The sequence below is a fragment of the Gymnoscopelus microlampas genome, assembly GCF_963454915.1.
Source record: "Gymnoscopelus microlampas genome assembly, chromosome: 22".
NCBI classification, from domain to species: domain Eukaryota; kingdom Metazoa; phylum Chordata; class Actinopteri; order Myctophiformes; family Myctophidae; genus Gymnoscopelus; species Gymnoscopelus microlampas.
The window spans coordinates 37605055-37624610 of NC_139959.1; the positions used below are offsets into that span (position 1 = coordinate 37605055).

Consider the following 19556-nt stretch of genomic DNA (forward strand, 5'->3'; position numbering starts at 1 on the left):
GAGGCCAAGAAGTAGCCTTGTTTTTAAGGCCTTTGTGGTGCTGTGGCACCTTGAGGTGCATGCGTAGTCGAAGTAACCTTGGATGAGTGCTCCTGTCAGAGTCCTCGAAGTATTCTTACTGACCAGAGAGGAGATCCTGTACAAAAATCTTGTTCTTTGGTTATAACAAGGACACATTTCAGCGTGCGTCTTGTCTTGTCTTGTACATTGAAGCTCTTATACATATTTGACTGAAATGTACAGTGCACATCTGTAGGCAGTCACATGTATGTCCGGTGACAACTGTGAAAGCTTAATTGGATGTCTCAAAGAATGATTCTGAAAATGCGTTTGCTTACAAAAATGGCTGCTGTGTTTGACGGATGGAAGTGACAGGGCATTGGAGAGGGTGACAGAGCATAGTGGGAGGAAAGGACACTGTCCTCGTTCTGAGAGCAGGGCTGTCCTCATTTGACAGCTATGTTATTTTGTCTTTGAAAGGAGCACAAAAGCGAGCTTGCCTTCTGCAGAGCCACTGTAAAAGACTGTTTTATTTGACTTCTTAATTTGACTTTATGGATTCAACTTAATCCAGCCGCCATAACCCATTAAGATCGTGAACGCATCTGTGTCATTTTAAGATTTCTTTGGCTATTCAGAAATAGCAGATATACAAGCCCATAGCACGGCACTTGTGCGCAAAAAAGTGTGTTTTTTGGGCGGATGTTGTTAGTTTCTTTTCAGTTTTTGGTTACTTTATTTCGGTTTTAGGGTTAGGGTTAGGTTAGGGTTAAGTTATTTAATTCTTATTTTTGCCTGATTTTACTGATTTATTATCAAAAGAATAACTAGATAATGCTGCTAACATATTTATATAATTTGCACAATTCCTAGAATTTCCCAGCATAACATTTGGGAAGGCTTAGCCTACCCTAGCCTTCATTACCCGCCGCCTATGATTCCAAACTAATATAAACAACAGCCTTTGTCTTCCATTATTTTTTCATTTTATTTTCCTTAGAGGGGAGGTAAATGCAAAAGCCCACAAGAACAATGGTACTCTAACATAATTAAACAAATGCTTCACACTAACTATGGCGCATATTAAATATTTACACAGTGTGTGAAGTTTCCCTCTGCATGCAAGGTAGAACATCAACACTTTATTGGATTTGCTGCGCCTATAATGAGCAGCACTGTGAGTGTGTGTGTGTACAGTATGGTACAGCCAAGCTTTCTAGCGTTGTGAGGACCAGCAAAGTCCTCATTAGGAGCAATGGTAGAAGAAGTATTGACTGTTTTTTATTATTATTAACACATCGGGTGCCAGAATTTTATAATAACAGATTACGTTCTGTGCCAGAAATCCACCGTCTGTGACGCTGCGCTGTTTAGAGCTGTGGACTCCAAGGCGAGCACACGCACGTAAACAATGCATGCGTACACAGCAATGGATGGTCCTGGCTAAAGCCTGGAACAACAACATGTCTCACGCGAGTCACCATTGCGGAGCGATTGCGCATCGAGAATGACTCCTTTTACCCACTGTAAAAAGTTAAGGAGAAACAGAGGTTTTTAGCAAGGAGATAGAATGGAAGCGGATGGGAGACAGATTTTTTGGCACGGTGATCCATCTGTCCCTTACTTCTTAAAGTGTTCATGGGTGATTCCAGTGCTGCTCCAGCCCCTCACCCCCCCCCCCCCCGGGTGGAAAAAAACTAAAAAAAACTAAAAGACTGAAAACACGGTAGGCCTATGAACCGTGTTCGGCACCAAAGCGCTACTCTGTGAAAACACGGTTTGAACCGTGTTTGACACCTAATGTGTTAGTTAAGAGTAGCAATATCACAACTGTTACTGAACATACACTTTTGGCAAAGAATAGCCGATCTACAAGTTCACGACATGTCGCATTGCAACATGTTGCAAAGTGACTATCACTACTCTTGTGCTTTGTATTTGCGAAAATAGCGGATTTATAAGCTCACATTGCATCGCGATGCTGCACGTTGTGAGCTCGTAGATTTCCTTTTTTTCCCTCTTTTATTTAAGACACAAGAGCTTATGACTATATAATAACTATTGGATCCACTTAGGTTGTTGTTATTGTTTTCTTTTAGTTCCTGAAAAGTGAAGTTTTTTTTTCACCCCACAGCGGCAATATGTTGTTTATATTTTCTCCAAAGTCAATAAAACGTTATTGAACTTACCTTAATTATTGTCAAGGTTGGTTAAACCGCACAGCACGGTTTAAAATTAATGGCCTTTTGAACACTGTTCATAAATGAAGTTATGCTCTTTTAATTCATTAAATTAAAACAGTGGTAACTGCAAAACACCTGGGATTGGAAACCGGGTTTCCCATGCAAGGATAATATAGTATTGCATTATTCATCCTTATTTTTTTTGCTTTTTGCTCGAGAAAAAAAGGACGCTTCACTGGTGCGTTTCAATGTTGTAGCACCTAAATTCCGCCGTTTTTCGCCGTTTTTTTCCTTCTCGCCGTTTGGTGCCCTCCCCAAGGTTGGTGCCCTGTGCTGCGCCAATTTTATCCGCCAGAATGGGACGTTCACGGCATATTTTGCACCATCACGTGCGTTCATCATTGGTGACGAGTGCCTGGAGAGTCTCGCGACTGACTGTGTCAGGATTCGAGGCAACACTCACACAATCACGTGCACTGCAGCATGCGTCCCCTCCATCTCCGCCTCCTCCCCATGGGTGTGTATTGTGTATGGGCGTGCATCACCGTGCATGTGTGAGTGTGGCTTCAGGAAGTAAATTCCTAGCCTCGACCTCCAGGCTTTTATTTTTTAGTTTTGCTAAAAAATAAAAGCTTGGAAATTCCTGTCCCAGCTGTTGGTATGCAAAAGCGCCTCGCGTCGTCTGATGTGCCGCGCATTATTTATTTTGGGTGCGCATGCGCACCTGCGCACCAGTTATGTGCACCCCTGTCAATATCCAATGTATCCCCTGAGCAAGCAGGCAGGCTCTAGTAGCTCAATGGTAAAAACTCTCAGCAGGAAACTGGGTTCAAATCCTGGGTAGAACAGGAAAGTTACAGTACAAGGTGCAGTTAAAAAATATATATATTATTATTAATAGCAGTAATTATATTATTTTGTAATATGGATTAGTCAGGGCTAGATTGAACAATGTTAGAACAATTACAAAAATAGCAGATCTATAAGCTCACAATGTGTTGCATCGCTTAATGATTTAAACAAATATATTTTATTTAAATGCTTTGTGTATCCCTTACGGGATTATAAAACACCAAAACATATACATAGTTTCATTCACTTCTCAATAAATGAAAGTTGCACAATGCACAATTTAATTTACACAAATCATTGAAATAATTATTTGTTACACAAGAGCCAAAAATAGATACATTAACATATTTCATCTTGTTTGCTTATGATTATTAGTTTTAATCCCAAGTGCTCTCTAAAATATTCAGCTAATGCAAATAGCATTTGCATTCAAAAGGCCATTTAAGTGTCTCTGCATCACTGAACCCAATCAGAACTCTGTCTTGCCCCTGACTAATCCATATTACAATAAAGAAAACTCAAACTAACGCTAAAACTAATTAAAAATAAACCTATAAGCCTGCGTTATTTAAACAGATGCTTAGGTCCATTGTTTGGTATCCTATAGAGCTTGAGGAACCACTTCTCCATTGAACTCAATGACTGCCCTGTTCTATGTGATCATCCTATTACTGCGAATGGTGTGCTCGTTCTATATAGTTTCAATGTACGGGTCCATTTAGTTACATTTGTACAATTGACATTTGTACACTGGACACTGGACAATGACCCCATGGGCTTTGTGTGTTATCATTTTAGCTTAACCTTTGACTGTACTACCTGTACATTCAAAGGTGGTGTAAAGTAACTAAGTACATTTACTCAAGTACTGTACTTAAGTAAGATTTTGGGGTACTTTTATAGTATTTCCAATTTTCAATACTTCTACTTTTATTCCACTACATCTCTGAGGAAAATATTGTACTTTTACTTCTCTACAATTATTTGATGACTTTAGTTACTTTACAGATATACATTTTTACATTTTAAAACATACATTAACCACTTCAGCCCTTTTTTATACCTTGAAAATAGTAGATCAGATAGCAGATCAGATCAGACAACGCGTTGTGAGCTTGTAGATCTGCTATTTTCAAACATTTATGTACTTTTACTTTTGGTACTATTAAGTACATTTTGATGCCAATACTTTTGCACTTTTACTCAAGTCAATTTTGAATTCTGGACTTTTTCTACCACTGATGGCACCACGGGTGTGAGATTGTGTTGGAAGGACTGCTGACCATGTGTGTGTGTGTGTGTGTGTGTGTGTGTGTGTGTGTGTGTGTGTGTGTGTGTGTGTGTGTGTGTGTGTGTGTGTGTGTGTGTGTGTCTGTGTCTGTGTGTGTGTCTGTTTGTTTGTGTGCGTGTGCAGGCGTGCTGTGGAACTTGTCGTCCTGCGACGCTCTGAAGATGCCAATCATCCAGGACGCCCTGGCCGTCCTGACCAATAGCGTCATCATACCCCACTCTGCCTGGGACTCCTCCCCCAATCACCATGACGACCGCAAGCTCCACCTACACACCTCCCAGGTGCTGCGCAACGCCACGGGCTGCCTCAGGTTAGAGACACACACACACACACACACACACACACACACACACACACACACACACACACACACACACACACACACACACACACACACACACACACACACACACACACACACACACACACTATCTCTCTCTCTCTCTCTCCTGTCATAGCAGTGCTTGTCTGCTGTGTATGCATTATTTAGTTCTATAAACAATATCACATTCACAACTCTCTCTCTCCCTCTCTCTCTCTCCCTCTCCCAGAGGTAACCATAGCAACAGCTCTTCCACTAGTGTAGTATAGTCTTCTACAGGGTCTCTCTCTCTCTCCGTGGGTCCAAAAAGAATTGGACGCGGTCCGAAACAGGACCCGAGGACACTTTGAATACATTAGACCCCCGGTCTAATAGGCTATACAACGGTACGCTAGACCCTCACTGAACCCCATGCTCATTAATGCTCATTTCACCGTTAAGCCATTAAAACCGGGAACGCATCTGTGTCGTTTTAAGATTTCTTTGGGCTATTCAAAAATAGCAGATATACAAGCTCATAGCGCGGCACCGAGTGCCGCGCTATGAGCCTTGTAGATCTGCTATTTTTGAAAAATCGTGAAAATGTGTGCAAATATTTGATATATATATGTATATTTTTAAAGCAAACATTCGTAACTCAAATCTTTGCTTCTGGAGGTCCTTGGAAGAAAATATTTTTTACAAACGTTCGCTTTAAATAATACATATTCAAAGGTTTGCACAAATGTTCACGTTTTTTTTTCAAAAATAGCCGATCTACAAGCTCCTATTTTTGAAGAGCCAAAGTATAAAATAATGGTTTAAGTGGTTACACAGATGCGTTCCTGAATTGAATGGGTTAAGCTTTGAGACTAATGGCCGCCTGTGAGTGTCGCGTCCCCCCCCCCCTCACCCCAGCAGAGCCTCTGGGATGGAGGTCTCAGCAGTGGTGGTAAAAGTACTCACATTTTGTGCTTGAGTAAAAGTAGCAATACCACAATGTAGAAATACTCTGTTACAAGTAAAGGTACCAGTATTCAAAATGTATACTTTAATAAAAGTGGTGTGCCTTTAGGTTTTGGTAGATTAGCACCCCCTCTGGTGCTAATCGGACACTGTCAAAGTCTTTGACACTGTGTGACTTTTATTTTGACAAGTAGCAGTAATTTTCCATGAACGGCAGTAATTTTCCTGATGGAGGGGAAAGGAACTGGTTGGAATAACGTGTTCCTTCCACGCGCTACGTCCTACTTCCCTCATGCATTGAAGGAAGCATGAGCTCAGTTCGACCAAACAATTAAGCATTCTTATTAATCATTCCCTGTAAATACAGACGTGCAATATGGACTGTGCTCAGCTGATCCTTGGTTTATAAATGTGTGATCTGTATTTTTTTTCTTCAATTTTTCAATTTTAAATTTTTTCTCTCCGCCAGGCCGACGGCATGGTGGAGAGTATGTTTTCACTTTGTCCGTCCGTGTGTGTGTCCATCCGTCTGTGAACACCTAACATTGGTCAAGCTTCACGTGACATCACAATATGTAATATAAATAGGTAAGACAGAATTAATCAGGAACAGTACTTTCTTTTACCACCTCGCCTGCTGGAGACCTGTGCTCCGAGGAGCACATTTTCTAGTTTATTTTTGGGGCGGTGTAACCGCCCCCTATAAGTGAGTTTTGGACACTGACCAATCCTGCACCGTGATTGGCCAATAGTCTACAACGCAGTCTACACCCCTTACCCTTCCACAGTCAATGCAAATCTGTACTTTTGCAAAGTCAGCCAATCACATTACAGCTAGTGTCATCACCACTAGCTGTAATGTGATTGGCTGACTTTGCAAATTCAGGACTGTGATTGGCTAGCGAAACACATGACACATATTCTTTTTTTTAAGTGAGTCATGTTGTGATGACCACACACCGCCCACTTCACACTGGGTGTGATTTTTAAATGAACACATGGTTCTCAATCACCTCATGCACACCCCATGCGGCGATGCGATGCGGCGATATTAGCATTTTTTGTCCAATCGAACCCAGTTCGATTCGTGCGTCTTTTCGCATGCGGAAAAAACTGATTGATTAATCGCACCCTGTGTGTAAAGGCCTTAAGAATCACTGTTCTGGTAATTTTTTTTCAGTTTTTTTCTCCTTCATTTTCTTTTTTTATGGCTGCCGGTTCCTGATGTTTAGTCAGATTTCCAAGCTCCAGACGTCTTAAAACTAGGACTTAAGTCTATAGGAAGTCCAGGTCACTCGGTGTCATCTTCTCTACGATCATCAACATCCACTGGAACATTTATTGTCTCCGCCAGGAGACTATGTTTTCACTTTCCGTCCCCCCCCCCTCGGCCAAGCTAACATTGGTCAAGCCTCACGTGACACGTGACAATACGTTGAAAGAGTGTGCTCTGATTGGCTAGTGAGACGCATGACGTATAGCGTCACTTTGAAAGAGTCTTGGTCTCTTTCAAAGTGAGGTAAGACAGGAATAATCACGAAATGGCTGAGAAATGGCGGAGCAATACATTATGTAGACACACTGGTGTCATCACAATACGTAATATAAATAGCTTAGACAGGATTAATCAAGAACAGTACTTTCCAGTCACAGTTGATGACACAGTGCAACTAACTCTTATTATGCAAACTGAAGAAGCTAATCATTGTCTGTAAACTGATGAAGAAGCAAAGGCGCAACGCCTATCATCAAAGTTCCAATCTTGGATTAAATTTCAATATTTGCTGGCGGAGACTTGTGCTCCGAGGAGCACATTTTCTAGTTTTGATTGTTTTCATTCTATTTGCTTGTCTTTCTTTTACGTTTTCGTCTTTCTGTTGTCATGGCTGCCAGTTCCCACCTGATGTTGTGTGGGAGTCCTGACTGCTCCAAACCGTTCTGAATAACTACTAGCTTACATAACGTCTTCAGACTAGGACTTACATGTAAGATGTGTAAGATGAGCTCTATTCCAAAGAGGATGATACGATCTCCCACCATGCAACAGCACATGTTATCCAACAAACCCGGGCCTTTCCCCTTGGGCTCAACCTTCCTCCAGAAGAAGGTCTTGGGATTAAATGTCCACAGATCATTGAACTCCCGTCTCCCATCAGATGTGTATCCACCATATATGTACAGTTCTCCATTGTAGACAAAGGCTGCATGACTGTCACGTTGTTCTGGAAGAAGCTGTGAAGAAGGTGTGTTCAGCCAATAGTTGGTCTCTGTGTCAAACACTCTGATGTTGTTGTCCTGGTGCCCACATCCCCCAAATACAAACATCTTTGTCCCGATGATGGTGGCAGAGTGGTATGATGTAACAGGTGCTGGAGTGCCTCTGATGTTAATTAAAGACCAGACCATTGTGGTGGTGTCCAACTTGTAGATGTCACTATAGTATCCAGTCAGCTGGTTACATCCTCCATGGATAAACATGACCTTCTCCAAGACACATGCTGAGTGGCCGGACCTCGCCTCTGGAACTGTTCCGGAAATCTTCGGCTTCAACCATCTGTGGGCGTCGACATCAAATGCATAAAGAACGTTGTCACTGTCTCCCCTGATAGTAAACCAGTTGTCATCTGCAGTTGTTATCTCACAATTCACCATCCCTCCCCAGATATAGATGATAGCTTCTATCAGTACAGCTGTGTGTTCGTAGCGCATGGAGGGAGCATCAAGGGAACATTCTACTCTTCCAGTTTTCACTGGGGGCAACGTCATCCAGCACAAAGTCACTGTGTTGAAGACGTGAACATCAATCTGATCCATGCTGTAGGTCAGCCTGCTTTTGAACCCTCCAAAGGAATACACCTTGTCCTCCACTGGCCCAGCAGCACAACCATAGAAGCTGTCTGTCTGTGGTCCTCTTTTTAGAGGCACCGACCAGCACAGCATCTCTATCTCTGTATCTCTCTTTTCTTCCTTTGTGTCTCACTCTGTCCACGTCTGTCTCTTCTCTGTCTCTCTGTGTCTCTCTGTCAACGTCTCTGTATCAGTGTCTCTGTCTCCGTCTTAATCAAATAATCTCTCAATATTCCTGTGCAACAGCTTATATAGGCTGACAAAGCTCTGGTCTGATGTCACTCACAACACAAACTGATGTCATGCATGTGTAACAACACTGATTTGTGCAGGTGTTTTTATCTGCACACATTTCTGCGAGACTTGACTGCGAGAGAATGGTAGAAGCAGAAACTATGACGTCACAAAAAAAGTCAGTCCATCCACTCCCATGTTATGAGATAGTGTTCATTCATCCATCTTACTTTTCTATTTGCATTGTATTTCTGTGAATTGAGGTGGGTTTCGAAGTTGTGGATCTGCTACTTTTGTGTGACGCTGTAGTATGATCATGTAGGGCGTTCATTTGGGGGGGAAATAGTTAAAGAGGTGGTGCCATGGTTTTGCACTTTTTCTGTTTTTCATGTGTCTATGAGGTTGATAGAACTTCATTAAGAACTTCATTAAGGTGTTTTTATGGTGTTTTATGTCTTCTCTTGACTATTTTGAGTTTCTACCTGGAGGCTGAAACCTTGAGGGTCAAATGTGCCAATAGAAAAACAGCGCTTTAGTGACATAGTAAAAATATACCCTGAGAACCAGGTATACTTAATGAACTGGAGGCGTGTCCACATAAAAACATAATTTGAACAATTTCTGTACACTTTTTTGAAAAAACATTTCCTCCTAGTTTAACCATAATACCTGATGATTATGTCTTAGGGGGGGAACAAATCACTGAAAATCACGCCACCCCGTCTTTAAAATATGGAGATAAGAGGATATACTATAGACTCTGGTACGAGCAGCTGTACCTGGACTCTGAGAAGACAGAGGAGACGCTGAACGCTGCGTTCCTCGACCTCTCCTGTACGTCCTCTACCGACTGCGGATCTGACGTCGAATCCGCACGGCGCGTGACAGAAGAAGAACCGGCGTCCGCTCCTCCTCCTTCTTCCCGTTCCCGCCCCGCCACTGCTGCTGCTGCCCCGCTTGGTTTCTCCCTCTCCCCGTCCCCCCTCTCCCTCTCCTCCTCCTCCTCCTCAGCCCCCCCCCGGAAAAGCTCAGCTCCGGGGCCGCCGTAGCGTAGGTCCCCGTAGCGAACTGGTCCAGGTAGGATAGCAGCCTCACACAGATCCTAAGAGAGAGAGGGAGGGGGGGAAGAGGAGGAGGAGGAGGCTGGGGGCCGGTGCATGAGGGGCCGAGGGGGGAGGAGGAGGAGGAGGAGGAGGAGGAGGAGGAGGAGGGGGGCGCCACGGAGGCGGTGCTCTCTGCCAACTCCACAAACTGATGGAAGCTCCTCCCCCCTTGGGAGGAGGGTCTGTCTCTGTCCCCCACGGCGGGGGTCTTCTTGGGCGTCGCCTCCTCGCCGGTCAGCAACAGGGGGTCTTTGGGGGGCATCTGGAAGCAGATGTGTGCAAGTCTTTGAATATATATATATATATATATACAGTGTATGTTTAAAGTGAGCATTTTTGGGGTGGTGTAACCGCCCCCTATAAGTGAGGTTTGGACACTGACCAATCCTGCACCGTGATTGGCCAATAGTCTACAACGCAGTCTACAACGCTAACCCTTCCACAGTCAATGCAAATCTATACTTTTGCAAAGTCAGCCAATCACATTACAGCTAGTGTCATCACCACTAGCTGTAATGTGATTGGCTGACTTTGCAAATTCAGGACTGTGATTGGCTAGCAAAACACATGACACATGTGAAGCCCTATGAATAGCAGTATGGACTTAAAAGAAACACTTTTATGTTTTTTTTAAGTGAATCACTTCCATCACTGTGATGACCACTGTGACCACACCGCCCACTTCACACTGGGTGTGATTTTTGGGGCGGTGTAGCCGCCCCCTATAAGTGAGTTTTGGACACCGACCAAAAAAATTGTGTACCCCCTAACCCTTCCATTGTTAATGCAAATCGATACTTTTTTCATATCAGCCAATCACATTACAGCTAGTGTCATCACCACTAACTGTAATGTGATTGGCTGATGATGACCACACACCGCCCACTTCACACTGGGTGTGATTTTTTATTTTAGTTTCTGTTTTAGTCATGGCTGCTAGTTCCCACGTTATGTTGTGTGGGAGGCCCGACTGCTCCAGGCCGTAATGAATAACTGCTTGCTTGCACAACATCTTCATACTAGGACTTAAGTCCAAGATGTACATCGACCTAAATCCTCTAAAGAGGATACAATCTCCCACCATGCAACAGCGCGTCCCACACACCTTAGACGGGCCTGTCCCCTTGGGCTGGACTGGCTTCCAGGAGAAGGTCTGTGGGTTGAATTTCCACAGATCATTGAAGATCTGGTCCCACTTTCAGCCACCAAGTATGTACAGCTCTCCATTGTAGGAAAAGTGTGACTGACCCATGAAAATGTCTGGCATAAGTTGTACAGAAGGCGTGCTCAGCCAGCAGTTGGTCTCTGTGTCAAACACTTTAATGCTATCGTAGGAGCCCTTGTCTAATATAAACATCTTTGTCCCGATGATGGAGGCAGTGACATATATTGAAGCATATGCTGGAGTGCCTCTGTCCTTAATTAAAGACCGGACCATTGTGGTGGTGTCCAACCTGTAGATGCCATTATTGCGTCAGCCTGGTGCGTCCTCCATAAACATACATGACCTTCCCTAAGACACAGGCTGAGTGGTGATGCCTGGCCCCTGGAGGGGTCCCCGAAACCTTGGGTTTGAACCATCTGTTGGTGTCGACATCAAATGCATGTTACAGTAAGGCAACCCTCCCCAGATGTAGACGATAGATTCAGATCAGAACAGCTGTGTGGCCTTCATGCATGGAGGGAACTTCAAGCCTACCGGGCAACGTCATCCAGCGTAAAGACGTGCACGCCAGTCTGAATCATGTCGTTGTTCCAGTTAAAGTCCCCTCCAAACGAGTACACCTTGTGCTCCACCGCAACAGCAGCATGTATGTCGGTGGTCCTCCACTCAGATGCACCGTCCAGCAGAACATCTCTCACACCGTAGTTTAACTCTTGCACTGGAAGAGTCCTAATGTGTGGTGCGCTGTTGTTGCTTATAATTGGTTCAGTGGCACGAATAGTTCACAAAGCCTGACAAAGCCACAAAGCCGATGAGTTGGGTTGGTCAGTCAAGGAAGCCGATGATGAAGGAAGTCGATAGCGAATCGATCGCCAGCAGCGCAATCACAGGCCGTGGTAATCCTCCTTGCTACACAGCAGAGTCTGTTCAGCAGTGTTCACTACTAATGTCCAGGGAAGGTTGCTTCTTCTCTTGCAGAAATGTGCTAAATGAGGCTTTGTTTTATTTGACAATTACTTCTAAAGGACATGGTTGATGATGACATTGTGATGTCACTGGGCAATGATGTCATTACGTAGAATACCCAATGACGTTACTCCAACTTATCTGAAAGATAAGTTGGAGTAACGTCGACCAGGGGTCTTCAACAGGAGGTCCGGGACCCCTAGGGGGTCCTCATAGTTACTACAGGGGGTCCGCCAAAATCTTTGTGTGATATATGTTTTTTTTCCTTAACCACTTGAACCCTAGCATCCCTATTCTGATGTGAACTTTAGCCAAAAATAGCAGATCTGCTATTTTTGGCAAAGAGGTATAGGTGTAGAGGGAAAAAAGAGCAGACCAAGTAAACAAAAAAAGTTTAATCTGAAACTACATTTTATACAATATAGAGGGGGGTCCCTGCTTCATCTCTCTCTCAACTAGGGGGTCTTTGGGCTGAAAATGTCGAAGACCCCTGGCCTAGACTATGTTACAGTAATTAAAATATGGATAAATCATAGAATAATATAACATGGTTGCTACCTCAGTGTTGATCAAATGGCGGGTCATCTGCAAATAACATTTTAGACGGTTTATCTGAGACATTTGGAAGGTCATTCATAAATATGAAAAATAACAAAGGCCCAAGAGTTAAGCCTTGTGGGACATATGAAGAAGAGGAGAATTGGTTCCATTGTAGGATACAAACTTTTTTCTCAGGTCACCCCTGTAAATAACTTTTGCATCCAAGGCACCCCTGAATTACACTGTTACTTTATAGAACCTTACATTTGTCATATTATGGTACGTAAATATGTAAATCTTTCAGTATGTTTCACAAGGAAAACTTGAGAGAACAGTAGTTTTCGTTACGACAGATTGAAAAGAACTTCATACATGACATTTACCCTATACAGCATCCATATTTTGTTGTGAGCTTGTAGATCGGCTATTTTTTGGCAAGAAGGTTTGGTGGTCCGTCTTACTAAGTATAGAGGGTTTTTAGTGGTTAAACTGAAATGATAATGATACATTCCAAATATTATAGTATTCTGTATTCTGCGGCACCCCTGGACTTGCGTCACGGCACCCTAGGGTGCCACGCACCCATTTTGAGAAACCCTGTTTTATACTCCGATATGAGACAGTTTCTGAATAAGAATATGGTGATTGACCAATGTGTCAAATGCCTTGGATAAATAAATAAAAAATACCTTTCCTTTCTATCTCTAGCTTTATATATTTAATTTACTAGATGTATAAGTGCCATATTGAATTGAATGCTTCTTTCTGAACCCATATACGTATTTTGGATAGGCCTAGCAAATGGATCTATAATGGTTGAAAATGGCTGGGTCATTATCTTTATGAATAGGGATAATGTTGGCAATTTTTGGTTCAAAAGGAACTATTCTCTGCTCCGATGAAAGGTTGAAAATGTGAGTTAGAGGTTGTACAATGTACTCATGAATGGTTTTCAGTAATGTACAGACAATATTGTCATAACCTGGAGAAGGAAACTTTCAGACCAATTTAATGTCTTCCAAACCTCATCCTCTGACACCGGTGAGAAATGAATATTTCATGGATAAATTGAAGGGGATTGTGGTTGCTGGGTGTAATAATCTTGGAGGCCAGATTAGGACCAATTTCTGAAAAAAAGCTATTTTTGTTGAGAATACTATTAATTATTCTCCGAAGGAGAGTCATGTTATTTTTATGTTTGGAAAGTTCTTCATTATAATAATGTTTTTTTTCTCCTCTAATAATGTGGTTTAACTTATTTCTATACATGTTTTAATTGAGCATGATCGAATGGTGTTGGACTAAGGAGATGTTTTACAGTCTATGTTTAGTATTTACGGATTTCACGCTGGCTGAAGTTATCCATGGTTTGGTCGGGTTATGATGAGGTTTGGAAAACGCCAATCTATGCTTTCCCGGATTGAATGAGTTAAGAACAAAGAATAAGACTCTTGTGGGTCTACAGAATGAAGGATATCTGTCCATGGATACTTGCTGATCTCATGCATGCACATGTTCCACACACACACGCACGCACGCACACGCACGCACGCACGCACGCACGCACGCACGCACGCACGCACGCACACACGCACGCACGCACACAGGTTTGTATTACTATACTTGTGTGGAGGAAATCAACGCTTTAGGACAGCCATTTAATGAATGTAATTTAAAAATATAGATATTTTGCCATTTTTAACCGTAAGCCTAAAGCCGAAAAACCGATCTACAAGCCCACTAGATCGGCTGTTTTTCAGTGCACGACACTGGCGCACAACTAAGTATAAATCATGTTTAACTCTAATTTCAATCCCTAAACCTAACCTCTAAATGTCTAATCCTGACCTGAATGTTTTTCTAATTGAAAACGTATCTCTAAAAAAAATAATTTTAAACTATAAAACAACCATTTGTCTTGTGAGGACCAGGAAAACGGTCCTCACGATGTATATTTCTTCAAATTCTACTATACTTGGTCCTCGCAAGTATAGTAATACAAACACACACACACACACACACACACACACACACACACACACACACACACACACACACACACACACACACACACTCCAAGAAATAATGGTCTAACGAACCCCTCTGCCTTGTACGAGCTCCTGCTGTCTTAAGCGTCAGTCAGTGCACTGTGTGGACGTCTAGTGGTGTCGACCCGTCTGGGGTTGCAGTGTTCCCCCGGCGCCCCCGTTGGACACATCATCGTTGTACATCTGTTGCACCATGTGCTAATTAGAGTTACTGTGATGGAGGCCACAGTGTGTTAGAGGAGACGTAACTTGTCTACAAACACACTGGCTGTTCATCTTCTTTACTCACGTACGTACCGTCCATCTGTACACGCTGCTTTGGCACGGCCCTGTCCATAACAACCGCCCCGCGCGGGCAACCACACACACAAAGCTACTTAACCGTGTGTGTGTGTGTGTGTGTGTGTGTGTGTGTGTGTGTGTGTGTGTGTGTGTGTGTGTGTGTGTGTGTGTGTGTGTGTGTGTGTGTGTGTGTGTGTGTACTTACTATTACTATATTTGTGAGGGCCCACTGGCCCCACAAGTATAGTATAGTAGAGGTTGACAAGCAGACATTTTGAGGAATATTTCCCAGTGGTGGAAAGTAACTAACTACATGTACTCAAGTACACTTTTGAGGTATTTTTTTCTTTACTGGAGTATTTCCAATTTTCAGTACTTTTACTTCTACTCCACTACATCTCAGAGGCAAATATTGTTCTACAATTATTTGAAAACTTTAAGTTACTAGTTACTAGTTTGTAGATGTTGATTATTATTACAAAACAAACAATGCATTACAGCCCTATACATTTTGGCCATACTTGTGAGGGCCCACTGACAGTATAGTAGAGGTTGACAAGTAGACATTGTGACGAGCATTTTCCTATAGTCCTCACAAGAGAAATGGTTTAAAAATGACTTGGGGAGTGAGGCTTACGATTAGTAAAAGACTCAGGCTTGGGTTAAATTAGTGTGACAATTAACCCATTATGACCTGGAACTGTGTCATTTTTAGATTTGAGCTAAAAAAGCATTATTTTACACTTTGGGCTATTCAAAAATAGCAGATATACAAGCTCATAGCGCGGCACCGAGTGCTGCGCTACGAGCTTGCAGATCTGCTATTTTTTGAAAAATCGTGAAAATGTGTGCAAATCTTTGAATATATATATTTTTAAAGCGAACATTTTTAACTCAAATCTTTGTTTCTGGGGTTCCCTGGAACAAAATATTTTGATGGGGGTCCGTGGCCAAATACATAACATTTTGGGGGTCCTTGACATGAAAAAGTTTGAGAACCACTGATATAGAAACATACGTTTTTCAGAAAACTGTTGAGATTTAGGAGACATGTAGAATCGGCTTCAGGTATCAATGGGTTCAATTAGTGTGACAATTAAGGCGTGGCCATCGCCTGGCCCTAGCTGTACCAGTCTGGCCTTGGACTTATTTGTTTCCCGCCTTTCCCTTGAGGATTTCACTTGTGGATTGTACCAGTGAAAGCTACCATTTTGTGGACTACATGTGGTTGAACCTGACAATGCGCTGACAGTCACTTATTAATATCATGAACAATCGTGCTGATGCTCTTTTTTCATGCACCTTATGACTAACCTCATGTACATACTGTACCAAGATATACGCTACATGTATACATACATATGCAGATTTATGTTCATTTTAATTCTCTATATTTTGCCTCCTTGCACAGATGAAAACAGTCATTGTGTGTCTGCAAACTTGAACGTGTGTGTGTGTGTGTGTGTGTGTGTGTGTGTGTGTGTGTGTGTGTGTGTGTGGGGGGGGGGGTTGTGTGTGTGTGTGTGTGTGTGTGTGCGTGCGTGCGTGCGTGCGTGCGTGCGTGCGTGCGTGCGTGCGTGCGTGCGTGCGTGCGTGCTTGTGTGTGGGTGTGTGTGTGTGTGTGTGTGTGCGCATATTCATTCCGCTATAGCCTATTGTTGTAATTGTGATTGAAGCAATGTCCCTCTCTGGGCCGCGCCTCTCCATCTGGGATAGCTAAGGACAACGCTGAATTAAATCTGGAGAAAGAGAGAAGGAAAAACAACCATAACACATCTGGTGAGGACCAGGACAATTGTTCTCACAATGTCTATATATATGTCTCAAATTCTACTGCCTTTGTGGGGACATTTGGCCCCCGCAACTATAGTGATACACAGCCTATGTGTAGACACAGATGCAGTAAGGCAGTAAAGGAAAAAGTACTCAAATGTTTTACTTAAAGAGGTGGTGCCATGCTTTTGCACTGTTTCTGTTTTTCATGTGTCTATGAGGTTGATAGAACTTCATTAAGCCCCCTAGTGGTGTTTTTTATGGTGTTTTATGTCTTCTCTGACTATTTTGAGTTTCTTCCTGGAGGCTGAAACCTTGAGGGTCAAACGTGCCAATAGAAAAACAACGCTTTTATGACATAGTAAAAACATACCCTCCCCCTCATTATCATAACACAACAGGTGTGGGCATGAGGAGGAGGAGGGACTAGGACAGGTGGGTGGTGCTAAGGTGGTGGAGGAGTGCCAAAAGTAAGACCGTACTCATTATGCAGAATGTCCCGTTTCACAAGTTATTGTGTCTAAAATGTATAAAAATCTTTTGAAACTAGCCGATGTACAAGATGCGACACGTTGTGAGCTTGTAGATCGGCTACTTTCAAATAGCCAAAGTTTAAATAGGGCTGAAGTGGGTAATGTATGTTTTGTAATAATAATCAAAATCTACAAAGTAACTAGTGACTAAAGTTTTCAAATAATTGTAGTGGAGTAAAAGTACAATATTTGCCTCTGAGATGTAGTGGAGTAGAAGCAAAAGTACAAAAGAATTGAAATACTCAAGTAGAGTAAAAAATACTTCAAAATTGTACTTAATACAGTACTTGAGTAAGTAACCCTAACCCGTGATTTCAGTCTTTTTGTTTTTTTTGTTTTTCTCCGCGCGGGCGGGGCTAGAGCAGCTCTGGGAGCACCCATTGTAATCCTGCGAAGGAAGTGCCAGATCGCTCACCGGAAACATTTTTTTTTCCCCCATCCGCTTCCTGTCTATTTCCTACTTTGAAACGCCTATATCTCCGAATCTGTTTCCTGTGAGGAAAACCGGTCATGCGCGATGCGCGATCCCCCCCCCCCCCCGTTGTAACCCGCGAGTGGAATGTTATGGTTCCAGGCTGTAGCCAGGCTCATGGCAGAACATGAATCGATGCTTTTTTTTGCGTGGATTTGCTTGTAACGCACGCGGAAACTTTAAAGGAGACACACCATGAATTTAAAAAAAATATTTGATATTTAATATCATATGGTGTATGTCCCTCAAACCATTTTCAAAAGGTTTGAGCCTAAATCAACACTCAGATATACTCATCCCAAGTCAATTCTCTCAGGCTTATAAAGCACTTTCAGCTGCAATACCAAAACGTCCAGTTGGCTAGGGGGGTGCTGTACTGCGGTACTGAGCAATTCTGTCTGTCAAAATACATGGGCAGAAAGTTTGGTGAGGTAAGCAAACTTGCCATTCTGAGATGGCCTGTTCAGACACGCCCATTCGGAAAATCTCTGAAATGAGAATGAATGACTGAATGTTAAAAGAAAATATTTTTTGGGGTACAAGAGACACTGGGGAGCCAAAAAAAAAAAAAAAATTAAAAAAAAGTGAAATTCATGGTGTGTCTCCTTTAAACAGCAAAGCGCAGTCAATGGGGAGAATGCTGGCACCCACGGTAAGTTGTTATGAAAAAATGCTGGCACCCGATGTGTTAAAAGAGAGAAACGCAAGCAAATACGATGCATTGGCTGAATGAACACGTCAAGGACGAAAACACACAATAAAGTCAGAGACTTATTTCCCTCGTGGTCCATGGTTTTGTACAAATACGCCTACTTGTTGTTAACTAGTTGTACGAACTCTTGTTTTAGTTTTGTATTGTTTTATTGGATCTTGTTTAGTCGATACACTTATTTGTCTGAGCTCATGCTCATTTGATTTTGCTATTTTGTCTCATCTGTTTAAGAAAGTAGGTAGCTGATATATTGCACTTTTACCTAAGCGCTAGGTATACTCTTGGTTGCTTGTTTTTTGCAGGAAACGCACTTAAGACTTCTGGTGATTAGTAGTTTTCGTTCCCTACCTATGTTGAATACACTTATTGTAAGTCGCTTTGGATAAAAGCGTCTGCTAAATGACTGTAATGTAATGTAATGTAATGTAATGCATACAGTAACACGACAAAGAACAGACATTGATCCCTTCGCCCACTCTAAAAACTATACAACTCTATAAACTATAAAACTATAAGACCTTACTCAGAGCATAGATACATAAATTAAACAGACAACCAACGCTAAACTGCAACACTTATCTAGAAGAAGCCATAACAGTTGATGGGTAAATCTCCAGCCTTCAAGGAGTCCAATCTGAACTGAAAGCTGGGCTGTCACTTTCCATCATTCAGTCGAGTTCATTGTCCTGCCTGCATTCAATAACTGCCTTTTGAATAATACCCCTGGGTTCAATAACTGCCTATTGAATACCCCATGGGTTCAATAATTGCCTATTGAATACCCCTGGGTTCAATAATTGCCTATTGAATACCCCAGACACACGACTCAATCACAGCATCCTGTTCACAAACCACAGTTGTTACTTTATCTTTGCTGCTGCTATGTAGGCCTAATGACAATTGACAGCGGTTAGGTTCCCAACCTTTTCTGGATAAGCGACCACTTGGAAATCTCGTTACGTGTTCGTGGCCCACCCATCCGACCACTTAAGACTTGATTGTGTGTCACGACTTGATTGTGTGTGCGTGCCATGCGTTCACGCACTCGTCATTGTGAACTCATTTTACAACACATGTTGTTTTCTGTCATTACGGACAGCAGGGAACGAGAGGAACATTTTTGTATTCTGCTGCACACGCACGCGCACACACACACACACACACACACACACACACACACACACACACACACACACACACACACACACACACACACACACACACACACACACACACACACATACATACACGCATACACACGCACGCACGCACGCACGCACAGCATGGC

The 19556-nt window shown here is 42.6% G+C and overlaps 2 protein-coding genes across 2 annotated transcripts in view; one reads left to right on the top strand and one right to left on the bottom strand.

Moving 5' to 3' along the window:
• Positions 1 to 19556, top strand: part of ctnnd2a (catenin (cadherin-associated protein), delta 2a) — a gene marked incomplete at its 3' end in the record, with an annotated part of 597119 nt that overhangs the window by 468362 nt on the left and 109201 nt on the right. Inside the window, exon 15 of the mRNA XM_084048187.1 lies at positions 4450 to 4636. Coding sequence (XP_083904313.1) covers positions 4450 to 4636 — 187 coding nt within the window. The remainder of the gene's footprint in view (positions 1 to 4449; positions 4637 to 19556) is intronic.
• mtmr6 (myotubularin related protein 6) overlaps positions 1 to 19556 on the bottom strand; it is a 703086-nt gene that overhangs the window by 337169 nt on the left and 346361 nt on the right. The window lies entirely within an intron of this gene.